We start from the raw sequence: 20,574 nt of genomic DNA, 5'->3' as shown, positions 1-20,574 counted from the left end.
TGTAGCTACATAAGAGACATTCATATATGTATATAATTTAGGTAGGAGATGGAGGGGGTGAAAGATATTTTTGTCTATTTATGTGATCGAATAATGTATGTCCATTAAAATTAAAATAGTGGAGGAATATTTAATGCATAGACAAATGTTCATGTTATATTGATAAGTGAAAAAGCAGATTACAAAATAGTATCTCTAGTGTAGTCCAATATTTGTTAAAAATATATAGAATGGATTATACACATTCATACCACAGTTTGAACACAGGAGATTGCAGGTGCTTTTAAAATTCTGGATTTGTGGTTTCTGTATTTTCCAAATTTTCTACAATGACTATGTATATTATAGCTTTTGATTTCAGATTCAAAACAAAAACAAAATAAAACAGAACAAGTTTGGCTTCTGGCAAACCCTAATCCCAGGAGAATATTCTCCTTATATGCTTTCTTTTACATAAACAAAGGCTGTCCTGGCTGCATTTAGAACTCATTCATTCATTTGTTCACTAATTTGACAAGCATTAATTTAGCTCCTACTGTGTGTCAGAACATCTCTAAGTGGTAGGGACAATGTCGGGGTGGGGCAGGCAAAGTTTTTGCTGTCGTGGAGCTGACATTTTAGTTGAGGGAGACAGTCAACAAACAAGAGGACAACTAAGTAAATTAGAAAGTGCCGGGTAGTGCTAAACACTCTGACAAAAATCAAACGAGGTGGTGGCACAAGAGAGAACAAATGGCTAGGTTTGGAGAATTACTCAGAATTGGGTACTCAGGGTTTCCAGGAAGCTGAAATTTGAGCTAAGACTTAAAGAAACAGCCAAAAGCAATTATACTCCAATAAAGATGTTAAAAACAAAAAAAAGAAAGAAAGAAAGAAAAAAAAAGTAACAGCCAGTCATGCACAGATCAGAGGAAGGGCCCTTCTAGGTAGATAAATCAGCTGTGCAAAGGCCCTGTGGTGGCAACAAGGTCAGAAGACCAATGTGGTAGGAACACAGAGATTCAAGAGGAAAGCAGTAGGAAGTGGTCTAAGGGTGGGTGGGGGTCAAGTTCACAGGGCCTCATAGGCCAGAGTGAGGAGCTTAGATTTGAACCTAACTAGATCCAAGTTCCACTTATAAAAGATCACCCTGGCTGCTGTGTGGAAAACAGGGGTCGGGGGAGGTGGGCAGTGTAGAAGCAGAGATACTGTTATCTCTCGAGGGAGACAAGAGTGGCTGCAGCTGGAGTGGTGCGGTGGCAATGATTCTGGGGTATATTTGAAAGGTTAAAGTGAAAAGGATTTTGCTGATGTATTTGTCCCCATGACACCACTGGGCAGTGAGAGAAGTTTAACCAGAGAAGATGGGCATTTAAGATCAGACCCCTCTACTTAAGATGGGGCCAGTGCTGGGAAAGAGTCTGCTCTGAGAAGGAACAGAACATGGCCCTGAGAAACACAAGACAGGAAGGGAGCACCATGCAGGCTGTCAAGCAGCAGAGTATGGCCTAGCCCCAGGGAGAGGGGCCTTCAAGGTCCTGGAGGAGTAGAGTACCAGGGGAACCACCAGGGCAGAGACTCAGGAAGGGAGCAAGGCTGGCATGCGGACCAGGAGAAGACGGGGCAGAGCAATAGAGAGAGCAGGACTCACAGCCTGAGCCAAGAGGCTGGGCTTCAGCTTATTCATTCCCTCCTAGAGCAAAGTAGGATTGGCCCTGGAGTCGGGGGTGGGGCTAAGCCTCTATTTAGGGGCCAAATGGTGCAGCTGCAGAGGGGCTCAGGCAGAGACTGACAAGCCATAGATCACAAGGGCTGCTCTCTTTTTTTCCAGTATGGATACTCCTTCCTTTAATGGCAAAATCCAGTCTGTGTTCAGATTATCACATGGGTCATCCTGAAAACCCTATTTATTTTTCTTTCAGCCAGACCATCTGCCCATTTTCACATTTTTTTTAATGCTGAAGTGGAGATTGGGGGACTAAAAAGCTCCCAAATCGGACTTCTCTTCTAAGAGGAGACATTAAAGGAGGTGAGGGCTCTTTTAAGTGAGGAAGTGTTCATTTTATATTCCCTTTTAAGCTAGCTGCTATTAATTTTCAATTTTATGCTGGAAGTTTGCAACTTACAAAAAATAAAGGAAAAAATGTAACCCTGCTTTTATAGATCATTGTGCCACATGCTTACTGTTTCATTAACCACATTTAAAAAGAAGATGTTTATACCTTTTGTTTTTGCAGGTAATGATGAGTGATCCAAAAGCACGTAATTAAGAACAGCAGGAATATGGGGAAGAATTACTAAAGGACAGTCAGAGTGTGGAGGAAACTTAGAAACCATCTCACCTTGTTTTATAAAAGAGGAAATAAGATCCAGGTACTGCCAGTGTCCAGCACGTACCAGAGAAGAAGTAACTGTTTATCAAGTGAATGAATGAACCCCAGCCCTCTCAGTCTCTATTCAATGCTCTTCCCACCACCAGAGGATCCCCACTAAGGTTGTGTCCTGTGTACACTCAGGAAGTAGAGTCCATCTCACTCCTGGGCATATATCCGGACAAAACTATAATTTGAAAAGATGCATGCACCCCTGTGTTCATAACAGCACTATTCACAATTGCCGAGACATGGAAACAACCTAAATGTCCACCGACAGATGAATGGATAAAGAAGATGTAGTACATATATACAATGGAATACTACTCAGCCATAAAAACAGAATGAAATAAGGCCATTTGCGGCAACATGGATGGACCTAGAGATTAATATACTAAGTGAAGTAAGTCAGACAAAGAAAAACAAATACCATATGATATCACTTATATGTGGAATCTAAACTATGACACAAATGAACTTATCTACAAATCAGAAACAGACTCACAGACATAGAGAACAGACTTGTGGTTGCCAAGGGGGAGTGGGGTGGGGGAGAGATGGCCTGGGAGTTTGGGATTAGCAGATGCAAACTATTATATATAGGATGGATAAACAACAAGGTCCTATTGTATAGCATTGGGAACTATACTCAATATCCTGTGATAAACCATAATGGAAAGGAATATGAAAAAGAATGTATGTATGTGTATAACTGAATCAACTTGCTGTACAGCAGAAATTAACAACATTGTAAATCAACTATACTTCAATAAAATAAATTTAAAAAAAGAATTTGAAGGATTTTTGCAACAATAACAATAACAACAACAAAAAGAGAGTCCAGCATTCATGTAAATCAGGGACTCGGGGCCACCACAGAACACTTCAGTGAGAGTGACACAGCACCTACCAAATAGCTTAGCGAAGGTCTAGACTGTGCTTGGATGACTCACCCTGGTTTACCAGCATGAAAGACCAAAAGCATGTAAAATGGCATGTCACCACCGTAACTAGAGCAGATAGATCGCACATCTATTTTAGGAATCTGGAGGTTTGGCATGAACAGGGATTTGAGAGTTTCAAAAACATGCCCTGCCTTTTCTTCTTGGTGTACTCATCGGTAAGATCTAGAGCAGCTATATCCAAAGCTTTTTTTGGGGGAAACATGTTTGTTCATACTTATGAAAAAATGAGTATTTATTTATAAATTGGATACATGTACAGTTCTCTTGATATATTATATCCATTATAAAACCTATGCAATAGAAATTTTTTGAGGAGGTGATAAAAGTAAAATCCCAATAGAAGTCTGGATAGTTAGTTTCTCCACCCAAGGGGGCCATTGTATAAACCCAGGGTCTGGAAGTCATGGCTTTAGGGCCTCCAATTCTCCATCAGCCAAACCAAGAGAAAAGCTGCACCACTCTGCAGATGGCATTGGACATGCACCCCAGTGGACACACCCAACATCCAGCCTTGTGCCAACTGACCAGAGCCTCTTTTCTGAACCCTGCCCGTACTGCCCGAGACACCTCCCTAAAAGAGTGGAACTAGCCTACACCGCCCAACACTTTCTTTCACATAATTGGCACAGGGTCTTAACAAAAGAGGTGGGAGAAAGGGAGATTCTGTGAGCTCCTGCCTCAATGTAAGCCTGGGTATCACAAAGAACATTTACTTAACACACACTACCAACCCACTAACAGAAACAGTAGAAAATAGGACCCCATGCTGACTATGGAATCCAGAAAATGATAGCCTCTGCTTTCTAATGACAATAGTTTAGCAATATCTTCACTTTTCCTCTCCTGCGGTTTCTTAGGGATGTGGTGGGAATGTTTTCTTGTCCAAGGGCCAAAGAAGAATGTCTTCCCTGTCACAGATCACACTCCGGCTGTCACAGCTGCTTATATGCTGACACTCTCGCCTGGCTCACATCCTAACCCTCAAGGACCGTGATCAGATTACTTCATGGGACACTTGACTTTTTTTTTTTTTTTACCCCAGCTGAATCCTTTAAAGCAATTGATTATTAAATACTCAGGTGTGGCAGCCAAGTGCCAACCTGAGCTGGAGCAGTGATTTGGGAAGCTCAGAACTGAGTTGTTCACACTAATAAGACAAAGATTCTCAATACAGACTATGAGTAATTAGAACTAGGCCCGGAGTGAGCCATTCCTTATTTAACAAATTCAGCTTTAAAATGAGAACATGATTCCCAGAGGGGAGAGAGCCTTCCTACATGAAGGCTGTTTGCCCTGCAACCTGGGTCTACTAGGAATTCTGTTTGGTGTGGCACATGCGTCCACAGCCTCACCACCACTGGTGCCCAGGGAAGGTGATGCTCCTGGTGGGCTGGATGTCTCTGAGGAGTCACAGGGTCCTGGCAGGCTGTGACTGAAGGCCAAACACTCAAACCCTGCCCCGAATATGCAGCAGCTCTTCTCAATGAATCACACTGAATCACATCCTATATATCGTTTATATAGGATAAGATGTCTCTTTTGATAATTCATTTGTTGTCACTGAAAACTAACTGTAGTTCCGTAGTTAATGGTTCTGTTTTCGCAAGAAGTTGAGCTGTTTTAGATGTATTTCATGTCGTCTAAGATACCTGGGCCAGGAATTTGACAAACAGGACAAGATCCCATCCCCAGTACTCACCCAGCTCCGTGACTCTGGGCAAACAGTCTCCTCTCTCTGAGCTTTCTCATTTGTAGAATCCAGAGGGGGTGTGCTACATCATGGATCAGCAAACATTCTCTCTAAAGGCCCAGATGGTACATTTGAGGCTTTGTGGGCCAAGAGGTAAAATCAAGGATACTATGTAGGTACTTATATAATCATTTAAAATGTAACCATTAGCTCTTGGGCCAGAAAAAAAAAAGAGGCAGTGGGCCACCGGCCAGTTTGCCAACCCTTGTGCTAGAACATCCTTAACATTCCCTCTAACCCCCAAAAGCTATGAAAAATATTCCTGTCCCCAGGTTTGCATACTTATTGTGAAAGACCTCAAACCATAGTTCTGGAATCTGACCTTGACATTAAGCAAAAGAACTGAAGAATTTAGAGCTAGAAAGCGTTTGAGTGGTGCTCAAGTCCTATCTTCTTGTCTCAGAGCCGAGGAATATGATGCTCCCAAAGGTGGATGATCTGAGACCAGAGTTTGTGTTTCCCCATTGGTGCAAGGCATTAATGCAGAAACAGAGCAGCTACCCAAAGCACTGCTGTGTTTATGCTGAGGAATACGATATTTCTTAAAATGAACAATTTATCGCATTTAGCCAACTACAGAACTGAAATGATGCACATGTTGGCATCGTATGATGTAAAATACAAAATCCTTGTAAGATAAAAACACTTAACTTGCATCAGGAACAAGGCATTTAGTTTCCTTCCAGCAGTGTAAATGCTTCAAATTACAAAGCTCTCTTTCAAGTACGTTAAGTCATCAGTAAATACCAGAAACCAAAGTTCCAAAGATGACACCAACTCCAAAGAAAAGCACCAAAGGGGAAGGTGAAAGCTTTGAAGAGCTTGCAAATATGAATTTGCAGAGCTCACTCAGGAGGCCTTTATCTCTTTCCCTAAGTTGCTCTTGGCATCTCCTACCCTAGAGGAGTTGTGGATCCAAACTTCCCGACTTCAATAAATGTGATAAAGAATTCTGAATTCTGGCTCTGCTAATACGATACTGCAGTTATAAATAAAACCAGAAGCTGGCCTCTGCTCTGCGGAGGCTCCTAGCCCTGTGGAAGCAGGTTCGGCTACTGTATGCCTATCAGCAGTGGGAGACTGAGGGTGCCATTAAATGGAAAATTTGGGAGAGCCCAAACCTGAGCAATGCCAAAAAGATGCTTAAAACAGCACTTTGTGTGAGTTCTTTCTAATTCAGGATATTAACCCATTTGTCCACATTTGCATTAAATATGCTCCCAATTCATGGTTTGACCTATAGTTCAATTTATCATATGTTTTCATGCACTCACGTTTTCAACATTAAGCAAACAAGGCAGGAATTTAAAAAATTTTACACACAGGATGATGGAAATGGCCTTAAAGCAAGCACGTAGGGACAAAAATTATTAACACATTAACATCGACTGACTCCAGCAGGTAGGACAATCTGGAAGGTGGTCTTTTTCTCCTTGTTTATGCTTTTTTATTCTTTCTAGATTTTCTAGAAGATGATAAATTAGTTTTATAATGAGAAAATACAAACAAATAGCCACCCCAAACCCAATGGCAGGGACACGAGTAATTAGAGCTGGTGCTAACGGTCTGCTGTCACCAGGTAGCAGTAACCACAGGGGAAAGGTGGTCCCACAGGATTTAGAAACAGCTCCTACTGTTTGATGAAACATAACATAAAAGAAATTTCAAAAAGACCAGTGCGTCACTCCCAATGCATATCCTCACATATCCTAAGCCAAAAGGAAGAAATTACTTGGCACATGAGGGACAATGGCATGGAAGAGAGACTCTGACACCCTGAGAAGAGGGTAAATCTGTTTGAGCCCTGGCCATGGAACTCTACAAAGGAAGAAAAGAGGGAGAACAATTTTCATATCAGATAACCAGGGAGGAGACCAGACTTACTGGAGTCAGTGTAACCATGGCAACCGTGGGCTGTTAGAGATTCCAACAGTGATGGGATTGGAACAACTGTGTAGGGTATGAAAGGCTCTGCCTGCTATGGTGCAGAAAAACCTGCACATGGAGACCACAGTTGGCCCCGCGGGTCACCTGTTAAGTGTTAGGATGGAGCAGGGTGGGGTCACAAGTGTGGCATGCTTGACGGATAACTATACGCTTTTTATATGCTCAAAATGCCTTCACAGGTTCACATACAGACTTTCTAGAATTTCAATGACACCAACTTAAGTCACCTATGGTTAGAGCCAGACACTGTAAATGACCCTTAAAACACCCCCACTGCCCCCTACCCACCCCACACAGAGCCACATCCATGACACACACATGCACTCGCATACACGTGCACACACACAAACACACACATACACACTTACAGGGACAGTGCAAAAGTGTGGCTCGGGAGAGTTAGCTTTACTGCCCTACTTAATTCCCATCTATTCATTGATATAGACATTTTCTCAATCGTATGCAAATGCAGCTTTAAGCCACCCTCTAACCAATCACACTGCCATCCCCAAGACATTCCTTTATGGAAATTTTGGTGTCTCCATTGTGCTTTTGTTTTGCCAGCAGGAGGGTGTCAAACGTTTTCAACTCTTATTTAGTTGTGTCTACGAAGGAGAAGAAAGCATGGTTTCCTGCCTGTTTAATCATGCCAGCTCATACCATCACTCTGGTGGACAAGAGTGACCTTCGCCGGGCGTTGGTAATTGCCAGCTACCAAGTCTCACGTGATTCATTCCATTCCCCTTCTCTACCATAATCTTTTTTCCTTAACGAAAAATATACTCTACTAATAAAACATGCAAGCATTTTGCTGTATACACTGTGGGAACCCTACTCCATTTTGCATGTGAATTTATTCAGATTAATCACTCCTGAAAATGTCATTTTCACCCAGAACAATTCCCACTCTCAATTTTTTCTTCTCCGGAAATTTTTATAAACTCTAAGTGGCACTTTTCAAATGGTTTGCTATTCACATCTAAAGCTTTCCACAGCACTAACTTACTCGGATCCTGTAGCTGAGCAACTTTGGGGTAACATTGAAAACTTTCTCATTGCTTACTGGTGCCTAGGAACTGATTTTGTTTTTTCTCTACAGACACAGCCAACCTCAGAGATAATCCTCCAGCTGTCATTTAGGTCAACGGGGTTACGGGTTCTCTCCCAGAATGCCCCTGAGCTCATCTGGGCAATCATGCTCTCTCCAGCTGTCTTTGAGAATCTTGAAGTTCCAGGAAGAACAGAAAGAGATTGTCAGACAAATGGGTGGTCAGGACCACTGAGAGTCATGACAGCAGCAGAGATGTCACCACCATGGCACCCATGCGAGACAAGGCACCAGGACCTTCCCATGACCTCCAGGAGATGGTGCCTCTAAGGGTCAGGGTTAAGGTCCTTCTTTCTTCTCCCAATCTGATTTTTTAATGATTCCTAATCAGACAACTCTTTTAACAGGGCTCAGACTGCCAACCTTCACTTGTTTATGGATCCAATTTCAAAATGTGTGATTTGAATCCCCCAAACAAGAATCGGAGCCACTGTATAGAAATGAGGAATAACGACATCAAAGGTAAGCAGAGATGTCTGAGTCTCCTCCACTCTGTGTCTGAAGCTCAGTGAAGTACCTAACTCTTCCAAAGGGTCCAATATCTAAATGAAATCATTTTTGCCATCGCCTCTCTGATGTTGACATGTCACTTGAACATTCCTGTGTCTCAGAACAGTCTCATTTCCAAAGAGGTTAAGGTCTTTTCCCTCTCAAGTTCTTGGAGACAAGGGCAGCACCTGGACAGGAACCCACAGGCATCTTACGTGTGTCAACAACTCTGCTGCTTACTAGCTAGAGCCCACTGCCTTCTCCCCATCCCACCTTCTGCCTCAGCTCAACCCTCGTTTAATCTAGTCTCTGGGCTATTGCAGTGGCTCTTGTGGGGTCTCTGTGCTTCCAACACAGTAATTCTCAGGCAGTTGTTTTGTTCCCAAGGGCATCTGGCAATACCTGGAGACATTTTTGGTTGCAGACTGGTTGGGTACTACTCGATAGAAGCCAGGGATGCTGCTAAATATCCTACAAAGCACAAGCCAGCCCCCGACAAAGAAATATCCAGCTCAATGGTCAATAGTGCTGAGATTGAAAAACTGCCCTAGCCATACCCATCTCTAATCTGTCCTCTGCACACACACAAAAGATACAAAACACAATTCCTATCAGGTCCATGCTTGAAATCCTCCAGTGCCTCCCAACTGCCCTTGGGTTAAAGTCTAAACTCTCCAGCAATTTGGGTGAGGCCCATCACCATCTGGTCCTTCCCTAACTTTCTGCCTCACCTTTCATTCTTCCCCCGCCCCCTCTTCCCTGGAAGCCACACGAGCATCCAATGCAAGTTGACTAGACCACCCACAACTCCCTCTGCCTGTCAGTCTCATCCATTGATTCCTGTGCCCTCAACTTTATGCCATATACTCTGATAAGACTGAAAGGGAACAAGAGGCTCTCCAGGCAGCTTGAGGCACTAATATCTCGTGAGGCACAAAGGAAAGTGAGTATGCAACCCAATCAGCAGAGGTAGAACCTACTCTTCACCTCTGTGATCCCACTGCTGTCTCCCCAACAGGCTGTGAGTCTCCAGGGAAAAGAGAGTATCTTCATCTTCATAGGGCCACAGCAACTTTCACAGCTAAGTATGGTCTACTTAGTTGTATACCACATCTTTGCCAGAGCTGTTGTATTAAGGAAGGAGTGAAATTCTAATTTCTTCAATTTGGCTCTTGCTCAGACATAAAAAGTTGCAATATCAAAATACAAGGGTGAAATTAAATCCATCACACTGCATCTGCCCATCCACAAAAGTGGAGACATCTTTGTTGAAAGCTGTATTCTCTGCCTCTCTTCTCTTCATATATCAGAGACATATAGATCTATTAAATAATCTATTTATCCCTATAGAATGTTTAAATCCCCTTAACTGATACTCAAAGACAAGACACATGAAGCAGAATTTGACTCTAAAATAGTAACTGAGATATAAGGGTATCAAGAACATAGCTATGTTGACTGTGGGAATCATAACTTTGAATTTCACGATACCTAAGAAGATTTTGCTCTCTTTTCTAGACTGGGAAGTTCCTTCTATATACCGGGCATTTAACAATACTGTCGTTTCTACTTCTCTTCCTTTTATTTTTTTATTTTTTTTTTTTTTTTTTTTTTTTTTGCGGTAGGCGGGCCTCTCACTGTTGTGGCCTCTCCCCTTGCGGAGCACAGGCTCCGGAGCACAGGCTCAGCGGCCACGGCTCACGGGCCCAGCCGCTCCGCGGCATGTGGGATCCTCCCAGACCGGGGCACGAACCCGCGTCCCCTGCATCGGCAGGTGGACTCTCAACCACTGCGCCACCAGGGAAGCCCTTCTCTTCCTTTTAAATTGATTCTATATCCTGCAAGTTGCTATGATTTGCCTGAGTTTCAAAACCCAAAAGATGTTCCATAAGGGGACAGTTCTCCTAGAAAAGAGAATTTTATTAGATAGTTATAGAGCTATTTTGGACATTTAAACAGAGAAACCTATCAGTTTGACTTTACAGCTGGTGAAAGAATTAAAGATTCATATTTTAAATAACTGGAAAAATTGAAAATGTAGCTCATGGATTCCTATCATATATTATGGACATTTTAATTTTTATTGCAGTTAATTATAATGCATAAGTCTCTTGTCCACACAGTTGTCATGTTAATGACAAGGTTAGTATTTAGAAATGGAACCTCATTATAGAAAATGGAGCAAAACAGAAGTTTCTTTTAATTGAATGAAATGAAGGGTCCGGGGAAAGCTTGTCCAGGGAAAGCTTGCCCAGGCTCCCCTTCACATCTAGGGTGCTCACAAGGCATCAGTGGCCTGGCTTCCATATTCCCCATGGTAACTGGTCTTCCGAGCTTTATTCCCATCTAGGCTTCCATCTCTGCAGACAAGGCAAAGTCACAATCCTAAGCTTGGGTTATCTATTTTCCCTTCCTCTTCTCCATTAGCCATATCCTCCTTCATTCAAACTTGGGTTAATCCTGACCTCCAGAAAAAATGATTTCCACTCAAACCAACTTCCAGACATATGGGAGGAAGCCCAGAAAATCACTAGTGATCAGAAACAAAAGCTGCTTTCATTGCACTTTGAGGAACATAGAAAAACAGAGAAGGTGCTGAAAAATGTAGACAAGCAACATGGAGCCAGGGACCCCTGGGCTAAGAAATTTAATTTAGCATGGAGCTTATGGAGTTGGTTGTTGAGACAGAGCATAAAGGCGATTATAACAAGATCGTTCTGGTTATCATCATCCTGTGGCTGAGCTGGGGATAAACGTGTCTCCTGAGACCCCATCCTTCGTATCTTGCACATTTTCCTTCCACCCATGAAATTTATGGCATCCCATTGCCCAGTCCTCCTTCCAACCATTAAAGTTTCCTTTCAGGGAAAGATTTACTAAAACCCCTTATGCTTCAGTGTGAATCAGCTGCTGCGACCTCTCCCAAGGATATTTGCATCCCAAGCCATATTCTTATTATGGGCTGAAGAGTTTTCCCCTATGGAAGGGATTCTTGACTTAAAGCTGCAGGTAAAGGTGATCTCTCGGGGACACAGTGACCCGCCTTCTTGAAACTGCCCAGTACCCAGATTTTAAATGATGAAACTAAAATCACATAAATTTAAGGAAAGCATGTTATGTTTGGGTTCAAGTTTCCAATAATTTTATTTTATGTGAATTTTTAAAAATTTACTTTGAAATTAATGAAAGTGATATTTGCCTCAGCAGGTGTATGCGGTAAGCAGTGTGGTAAGATTCTTTCCTGAAGCAAAGCCCTTAAAAGCAAAGAAAGAAGCCTAGAAGCACACATATTATAGCCTTTACAAATATAACAACTTTGGGGCTGAAATGGACCATATATATTTTAGCTTGTATCAAAACCGTCAGACAAGGCCCTGTGGAAAAGGGAATTCTTATTAAGGGACACAGAAATAGTGAAGCAGCAAGGGGATGACCAGTGTAGAGATATTTGTGGAGAATTCGTTACAACCACTAATTTAATTGTGATTATAGTCAAAAACATCACCATCTAATAGAGTTTTCTGTAATGATGGGAATGTTCTTGGTCTGAGCTGTCCAAGATGATAGCCATTAGCCACATGTGGCTGTTGGGCATTGGAAATCTAGCTAATGTGGCTGAGGAGCTGAATTTTTAATTTTAATTAACTTAAAATTAATTTTAAATAGCTACACATGGCTAATGGCTACCATATTGGATAGTATGGGTCTAACACCACTATTGCTTTAACTTGTAATTTTAGGAATGCTTTGTACCAGTGAACTCTCTCTAGGAGAAACTGATAGAACTCTCAATATAATGCAGTCTTCCAGCTCTGAAGAGTTTATTTACTAAAAACACAGTTTATGACTCACTCTGACGCCTACCCCAGCCCATTACCCAAGGTACCCAGGGTTGGTGCCTCCCTCATTCCCCCAGAGTAAGCCTGCAATGCCAGGCTCTGGAAGGAAGTGTACTTACCCTCACCCAGTGGAAGTTCCTCTTCCTGCTCGCTGGGGGACGGCCGCAGGGGCTGCAGGGGCTCCATGTTAATGATGAGTTGTTTGTTCAAGGAGTGGGAACTGCGGCTCTGACTAATGTTGGTTCTGAAAACAGACACAAGCCAGAGGGAACTGGTTTCAACTGGGAACACCGGCCCTTCCATCTCAGTTGGCTACCCAAGCTGGGAACTGCCCCTAGACTCACACAGTGCATCAGGCCAGTGGTAAAGATGACATAGCACTTAAGACACACAGCCCTTGTTATCCTTAAGGTCTTGATACGTGGTATAATGTCCATGTGTTCTAATGCAACACAGTGAAAGAAAACGTATTTCCCCACATGTCATCAGACTTGGACATGCTATGTGACAAGGCATTGAGAAAAGACATGGGCAACAAAGATACACAAGAGGCAGGTATCACTGAACTACATATGCAGAAAAGTGAATGAAGGGCATGGCTCAAAGTAATTTAACAACCACCAAACAAACACAAAAACAAAAAAACTCTGCCAGGCAGATGGCACAGGCTTTCTATAGCCATGAGCTGGATGTCCAACGTTTAATATCGATGCTTAATATTCCCATTCAAATTCACACCCCACTCACGAACCAAACACAGAACCCAGCTCCACTTTCTCCTTTTGAAAGGAGCACACGTATTGCAGTAGCTCAATGGGCAGTAGATGGCAAGGAAAGGTGTCTCGTCAAGGCTACTGGCTGATAGACAGGAAGCCCATTTACACTGTCTGCCCTGACAGACAGGGATGTGGGGTACCTCTGGTGGGTGTTTCAGCACCCTTCCCATCCCCAGGTCTCCTGTCAAAACCCAAACCAACCCATCCTTCAAAGATGATGTCAAATGTCTCCTTCTTCTTGAAGCCCTCCTGGATTGCCTTCACAATGAACTCCCTCTCCCCCTTCCTTCTCACACTACTGTCCCTTCTTTCACAACTCATCATATTTGTTACCTTTGTCGCCCTGTAATTATTGGGGTACTACTCAGCCCCACCTTGATAAAGCAACTTAAGGGCAGAGACTGACCTATCCATTCTCAGGTGCCTTATAGCACCTCCCCTGGCATCTTGTTAAGGGGTGTTCAGTTTGAAACTGAAGTAAACTTGGCATTAAGTTGCCATTTCAGACTGTCACAGGTGTTCTCCAGGCCAGTTGATGGGACTGCCTTACAGCCCAGGCATTTCTGTTGGGCATAGGAGCTGGACAGGGAAGAAGCTGTTAGCATCTAGAGTTAAAAGCCACACCCCCTCTGCCCAGCTGCCACTGACTGGAAAGGAAATTTATAAGGACTTGCTTAACCATGGAGTTCTTTTCTTCATTATTTTATTCTACAACCATTTATTTTGCAGCTGGTATGTATGTATTGTTCTGGGAAATCATGGTCCTCACCTTAGATAACTTACTCTCTAGAGCCATGACTTTCAAACTTTTTTGACCAAGACTTACATTAAAAACTACATTTGATATCATATCTCTGTACACACACACACACACACCCGCAAGTGCACACACAGCTAAAGAGAATGTTTCATGCAACAATAGTAACTCTTGCTATGTGTGAGCCACTATGCTTTACTTTCCATTCAATTTAATTTCATTTAAAGTGCTGGTCTTGACCACTATTTTCACTTCCTGACTCATTAATGTGCTACAGCCACAGCTGGAAAAGCACACATCTCATGGAAGAGACTGACTGGCGGCCGAGGTCCCAGGGGAGCACCAGAGAGGGGCATGTGATCCTGCTGTGAGTGAGGGGAGAGCCAGGAAAGACCTCCCAGGGAAGGTGATGTCAGCGGTAAGTCCTGGCACGCGTGGTGAGTTTATAGGGAAAGAAGTGGAGGTGGGGATTCCTTGCAGGGGGAAGAAAGGAAGGAAGGAATAACAAGGGGGGATTAAAATTCACCATGAGCAATGACTTCTTTTATTGTGAAGGGCTCTCATTTTTTTGAGTTTTTCATGGGATTTCCATTAGCCCTGTGGCCTTTATGACTGTGATCATAGTTCTGCAAAGCACATGTTGCCATGTCTGTGTGGACTATGTAGTTTTCTGACCTCTGAAAAGCTTATTTTCCATTCTTGCACAAACCAACTCTGAATCACCCACCTCTGATCATCCATGCCACCTCCCCCAGAAATTACTATGTATATCACAACAGGGAGGGACCCTTAGCGAGCCTTTATGGAGGCTCTTTTGCTCCCTGTCAGGTGAGGGTCCATGCTGTGTTCCCCCGCTCTCGGGGTCCAGGCACCAGCCGACTTGGCCAAAATGCCTGACCTGCTTTGCAGCCCACTCACGTGCGCTCCTGGCAAAGAACAGTTTCTGAGTGAAACTGCCGTTAAGGATTCTACTGAGTAGAAAGGTTTCCTTCGGCAACTGCAGGTATATTCTAAGACTGGCTTCAAGAAATGGTGGCATAAAATCGAGCAACAAATACAAGGCTAGTGGAGTTACTGCAACCACTCCTTGGAATGAAAGGAAGTGCTGCTGGCCTGTGAGTAAAAACTCCATCTGAAGAGACTTCAATGTGAACATGTCTGTCAGATTCTAGCTTCCCATTTTTGGATGAGAGATAATAATAATATCACCACCTCACATTTTTATGGTACTTTATAATTTTAATACACTTTATTTTAATGCCCATAACAAAACCTAGAAGTCGGGGAAAGATATAAGAATCTCATTTTATAGATGAACAAACTGATGATCCGAGAAGTTAAGTGACTTACGCAAGACATAGCAACACAGCCAAGATTAGACCCATTCATGACTCCTAGATGGGTGCTCATTTCAGGTACAAGTGCTGTTTCTGGGTATCCCTTGGTGGTGGCTTTATGCCCAGGAGGCTTAAAGAGCCGACCCTGAACTCTCAGAGCTACAGCCCTCCGCCTCATTGGGCCTTGGAATGGGCAGGTGATTCTCACCAAGTAGCCAGCCGATAGGGTTTCACTTGATGATGATAGGGGATCCTGTCATCAGCAAAGTTCAATGAGCTAACATGAGAGTGAGCTTCTTCTCTTTTTGAAAAAAAGAAAAACCCCAAGACAGTGTTCTTAATCTGTGTGTGTTTCTCTGTGTCACACACATCTCAGCAGGAGTAGGAGTCCATGAACTGGCTATTCTTTGACGAGGAGAATCTCAAGTGAGAGGAAAGATAACTGAAGCCTTACCATCACCATTCTAGACTAGCAGGCCTCTCTGAGCACTGCCAGATAAAGACAGCTCATTACTATACTCTCACTTTTGACAGCCACATCAAAGAAGTCAAAACAATTCGAAAATACAATAATTGTTTAAGAGAAACATTTCCTACCACGCAACCAGCTACTGGGAAGGAACAAGAAGTTGCTACTGAAAGTGGCACACATCCCTGTGGCTCTGACCACAGTGCTGCCTCTTGGGAGGGCGAGGTCCCCAGGGCAGCGCCACGGACAGATCTCAAGTCTCAGAAAATTACAGATGTGAAGCTGTCATCTCACACTCCTAGTGCATACATTCATTCAGCAAATATCTACTGACCTCCTACTATAGCCAAGCACTGTGTTAATTGATGGGTAAGATGGAGATAACCAAGATAGGCATAAGCTTTGTCCTCCCAGAGCTTACTCTGTATTATTATTTTAAACAAATTCTTCCTTGTAATGTCAGAGATTTGAGAGATACTGCCAAAGAACTGAGGTCCAGAGAGGCATCCAGAGGATGTGAACTCAGTAGGCTTTCACAAACAGGTAAAGGCGGGTAGTGGAAGAGCAAGAAAGAACATGTGAACCGGTGTCGAACGGGCCTATAGAGCCTTGTTTGCAGTAATATCCTGGGAGATTTTAGAAAATTCCAGAAAAGAAAAACTATAAATTGATGGATGCTTCATTTCCCATCTGCTCTGGTGGTTCAGTCCACTCCAGGAAAAGCTTTTCACTAGGGCCAATCTGCTCCCTTCAACGCCTCCCCCAGCAGTTATCTAGAGCCTGGCTATTCAAGGTGCAAACCATGAACTAGCCACTTGGCCATCATCTGGGAGAGCATTAGAAATGCCAGATTCATGAATCAGGATCTGATTTTAACAGGATCTCCAGGTGATCCTTGTTCAAGCTACAGTTTGAGAAGCCTTGACCTAGGAAGCCTTAATTCCCATAAATTGTGCAATCATAAATTTAAAAGAGAAGGTTTTTTTTTTGCGGTATGCGGGCCTCTCACTGTTGTGGCCTCTCCTGTTGCGGAGCACAGGCTCCGGACGCGCAGGTTCAGCGGCCATGGCTCACGGGCCCAGCCGCTCCGCGGCATGTGGGATCTTGCTGGACCGGGGCACGAACCCGTGTTCCCTGCATTGGCAGGCGGACTCTCAACCACTGCGCCATCAGGGAAGCCCCAAAGAGAAGTATTTTTAAAAATTCTTCTCTGATCTCATTAACCATCATCTGCATCGATGGTAACTATGGGCTTTTGGAAAGCTCTGCATATTTGGAATATGTCTCTCTGAAAGTATATTGTTAAAAACATTTTCCTACTTTGTGTTTGTGCCATCAAGGGGACTCCCCAGAATCGAGTATTTCTTTTTATTTTAAGATCAAACACTCAAGCTTCAAGCTGGAAGAATAAAACCAAGCTGAGCCCCTGGGGTAGGTCTGCCCCCCAGCTTCTAGGAGAATGCAGAGGCCTTCAGGGTGGCAGGTGCAACAGAGAAAAGAGGATAGGACTCAGGAGCAGGATGCTGGAGTCCTAGGCTTAGTTCTGCCACCAAAATATTTATGTCCTCAGATAAATCATTTAACTTCTGTGGGACTCAAGTTCCCTTATCTGTAAAATAGAATCATTAAACTGAGTGATCTCTGAGGTCATTCTAGACCAAAGATGCTGGAAACATTTAAATTTCTTCTTTTCTGTTTCTGCTGCACTGAGTAACCACAATTTGAGGCAGAGGAAGGGTTATAAAAAGACTATTAAAAAATGACTATTGTCATCAACAGGTAGTAAGCTCTAAGACTTTCACAGGTATTGCACCAAGGTGTCCCAGCCAAGGCGCTCCAAATTCCCTTGCCCACAGTTTTCTCCTGCTTCTCAAAGCAGGAGAGACTGCTTTGCAGACTTGTATGTGACAGCTTTCCACTGGGTCACCCAAAGCCAGGGATGAATTATTCTCGGTACACATCTGCACAAGATTCTGTGCTGACTGCAGTCCTGCTCCCCTGTGTGGGAGCCCACGCTGGGCTGCTCCACTGTCTGGATGCCCACACTGGCTGGCTTAGCTACACTTCTGAGAGACTATGGCCTCCTCCTGCCTGACAGCCCCAAGGACAAGGTGAGAGGTACCCAGTTCATTGGGTCACCTTGGAGATAGAGGAGACTGGGTATATCTGAGCATAGGAAGACTCCAAGTTCAAAGATGGGGAAGGAAGGACCGGTGCCCACCACTGTGTGGGAACTTCCTAAAGAATATATCTTATGATGATCTTGCCTTCAGAAGGGGGAACATCAGGATAAGAAGGTTCTGCTTTAGATATTTAGCATGTTTGAAGTTTAAGATGTACAATGATTTGTGTAAACTGTGGTGGTAAGCAGTACAACATGATCAAGAGAATATTTAATTCCCAAGAATTACATATATTGCCATGTTAATGTAGAAGCGTACCCTTGACCCACTAATGACTAAGGTCGTCATTCCTCTAAGTGGCTTTTGGGACTAAAGGGTCCAATGAGAGATGAGTACCCCACCCCCTCATGTGAAATAGCCTAGAAGGAGTTGGGCCAATGGGAACTGGCTACGTCTGATCAACAGAGGACGGAAGAGAAAGCAGTTCTAAGAGGACACGACAATGGACTCAGCCAGTAGATAACCCAGCCACCCGTGCCTCACACACTTCCTGCTTGTTCACGTGACCCTCCAGGCTGAATCAGGGCAGTGACCCCACACAGCGCAAGTAACTCAGAATGGAGCCCAGCCAAATCTGTCTGAGTGAGATATGGGGGATGGCGAGAGTGCCATGCCAGGAATCAGGGCCTGTAAATGCATAGGGCCAGGCAGCTGGTGTCCTTACTTTCCTTCTTGTTAGAGTGGATTTGGCGAAGCCAGCCTTTAAATCCTTCTGTCCACCCCAGAAATCTCCCGGCGCCCTGGGGACCACCCCACTCACCTGTGCACCTCTGGAGGCTCCCTCTGGATTTTGGAGCTTGCCTCCACCACCTCTTTGGCAACTTTGCCACTGCAAAAGACAGAAACACAGTGTCTGTGCACAGACACTCAGAGTGGAAGGGGAGGGGTGCGCACACTTTTTTTGTATTTTTTTTACTTCACAGTGGTCTGACCCAGCTCTAGGAATCCGTGCCTTCTCCTCCTCCACGAGGGAACATTACTATAGAGTTTAAGGGGTCCTGTGGGCATAAGAAATGAGTGGAGTGGAAAGGGAGGACCCAAACGGGTATAGGCCAAAGTGCACTGATTTATAAGTACCATATTCCAATGCAAATAGCTGCCCCCACCCAGCCTCATCATCGAAATGGAAGCATGGGTACCCACCTATATCGAAATCTACTTCCTTTAAAAAATATCTTGCTGCTTGACACAGTCTTGATCTGACTGGATTTTGCATACCTGTAAGAGAGAGCAGAGGAGAGGTGGCAGTGACACTGGAAAGTCCAAGCAGAACATGCCATAGAGTGTGGTAATCGATATCTTTGACCACCAAGAAAGAAATACATTTTACTGTATGACTCAGTGCACGTGCACGCACACACACACCTGAAAGAAAAGTTACTTTCACCATGTGTATTGCAATCTGATTTTTTCTATGTGATCTTTTTTCCTTCTTTTATATGCTGCTGATGACCCACACATTTGGCCTCGTAATCTATTACTGGATCATGACCTGCAAAAAGGACCAGGTAATGTTGATGATCAGTGGAATTCTTTCCCAGTTTCTGCTTGAGCGATATGGAGAGGGTGGGCTGGGTCACAGGGCATCATTAAGTTCCTTGCTGGACGGACCTTCTTGCCTGTACCAGCGCTGCAGCAGAAAACAGCTTCCTGGTGATGCAGGTCACTCACCGTGTCACACAGAACCCACCTACTGTGTATTTTCTAGGAGTTGGCACCAGAGGCCCATGTCACCATGGAAACAATCACTGGCTTCTGAGTATTAAGAAGGGTTAAGTCACCACGACCTAGTGCCCTTTAAAAGAACCCTCGCTGGGACTTCCCTGGTGGTGCAGTGGTTAAGACTCCGTGCTTCCACTGCAGGGGGCGTGGGTTTGATCCCTGGTCAGGGAACTACATCCCGTAGGCTGTGCCGCGTGGCCAAAAAGAAAAAGAACCCGTGTTGGTCGATGACTAAGATACACAAGGAATAGATGCCCAGCCAAGCACTGATTCAGCACCTCTGAGCCTTTCCCGTAAATAAGAACAAAACAAAAACACTCTGAAAAAAAATCTAGAACGTGGACTGCCCAGAAGCCGTGCACAGGGCACTTAATTCCTGTGCTAAGCTCAGGAAGACACAGACTTTGCATTTGTGGAATGTAAGGCCCGGAGGGTCTAGATATTCATCTAGAAACCCCCATAAATTAGTGAACAGATGTAAATTACATGCTGTGGTGCACGTATGAAGGAAAAGATGCAATGAAAGTGTTGGGGTGAAAGTGGTGCCGATCTGGTCTGGGGGCCACAGAAGGTGCCCTGAGGAAGGGACCTTTGAGCTGAGATCCAGGGGAGGGAAGGTGTTAACAGGGCCGGTGGTGGCAGTGTTCTAGGCAGAAAGCCCAGCAGGCAAAAGCTCTGAGCCTGAGCACTGGAGAACTAAGAAGGTGATGTGACATGCATTTTCCGGTATTGTTATTACAGTTGTTTTACACACATTGGCTCACACGTTTTCCCCCCTAATGTAGCAGGACTTGACTTTGTTAAAGATTTGGTCTTTGTCGTCAGAACAATGGAAAGCCACAGAAACACTCTTGCAAACGGCCTGAACCGACAGAGAAGGG

The 20,574-nt window shown here is 44.0% G+C and overlaps 1 protein-coding gene across 1 annotated transcript in view; it reads right to left on the bottom strand.

Annotated features, from left to right (window-relative positions):
• The window catches only part of FRMD3 (FERM domain containing 3), a gene marked incomplete at both ends in the record, with an annotated part of 305,970 nt that overhangs the window by 37,806 nt on the left and 247,590 nt on the right, over window positions 1-20,574 (bottom strand). The window contains 3 exons of the mRNA XM_079705929.1: window positions 12,569-12,693; window positions 18,732-18,800; window positions 19,115-19,189. Coding sequence (XP_079562055.1) covers window positions 12,569-12,693; window positions 18,732-18,800; window positions 19,115-19,189 — 269 coding nt within the window. The remainder of the gene's footprint in view (window positions 1-12,568; window positions 12,694-18,731; window positions 18,801-19,114; window positions 19,190-20,574) is intronic.

Source organism: Hyperoodon ampullatus (genome assembly GCF_949752795.1).
Source record: "Hyperoodon ampullatus genome assembly, chromosome: 6".
Classification (NCBI taxonomy): domain Eukaryota; kingdom Metazoa; phylum Chordata; class Mammalia; order Artiodactyla; family Ziphiidae; genus Hyperoodon; species Hyperoodon ampullatus.
Note: the sequence above shows the minus strand (reverse complement) of the source record. Positions and strands in the feature narration are given on the sequence as shown.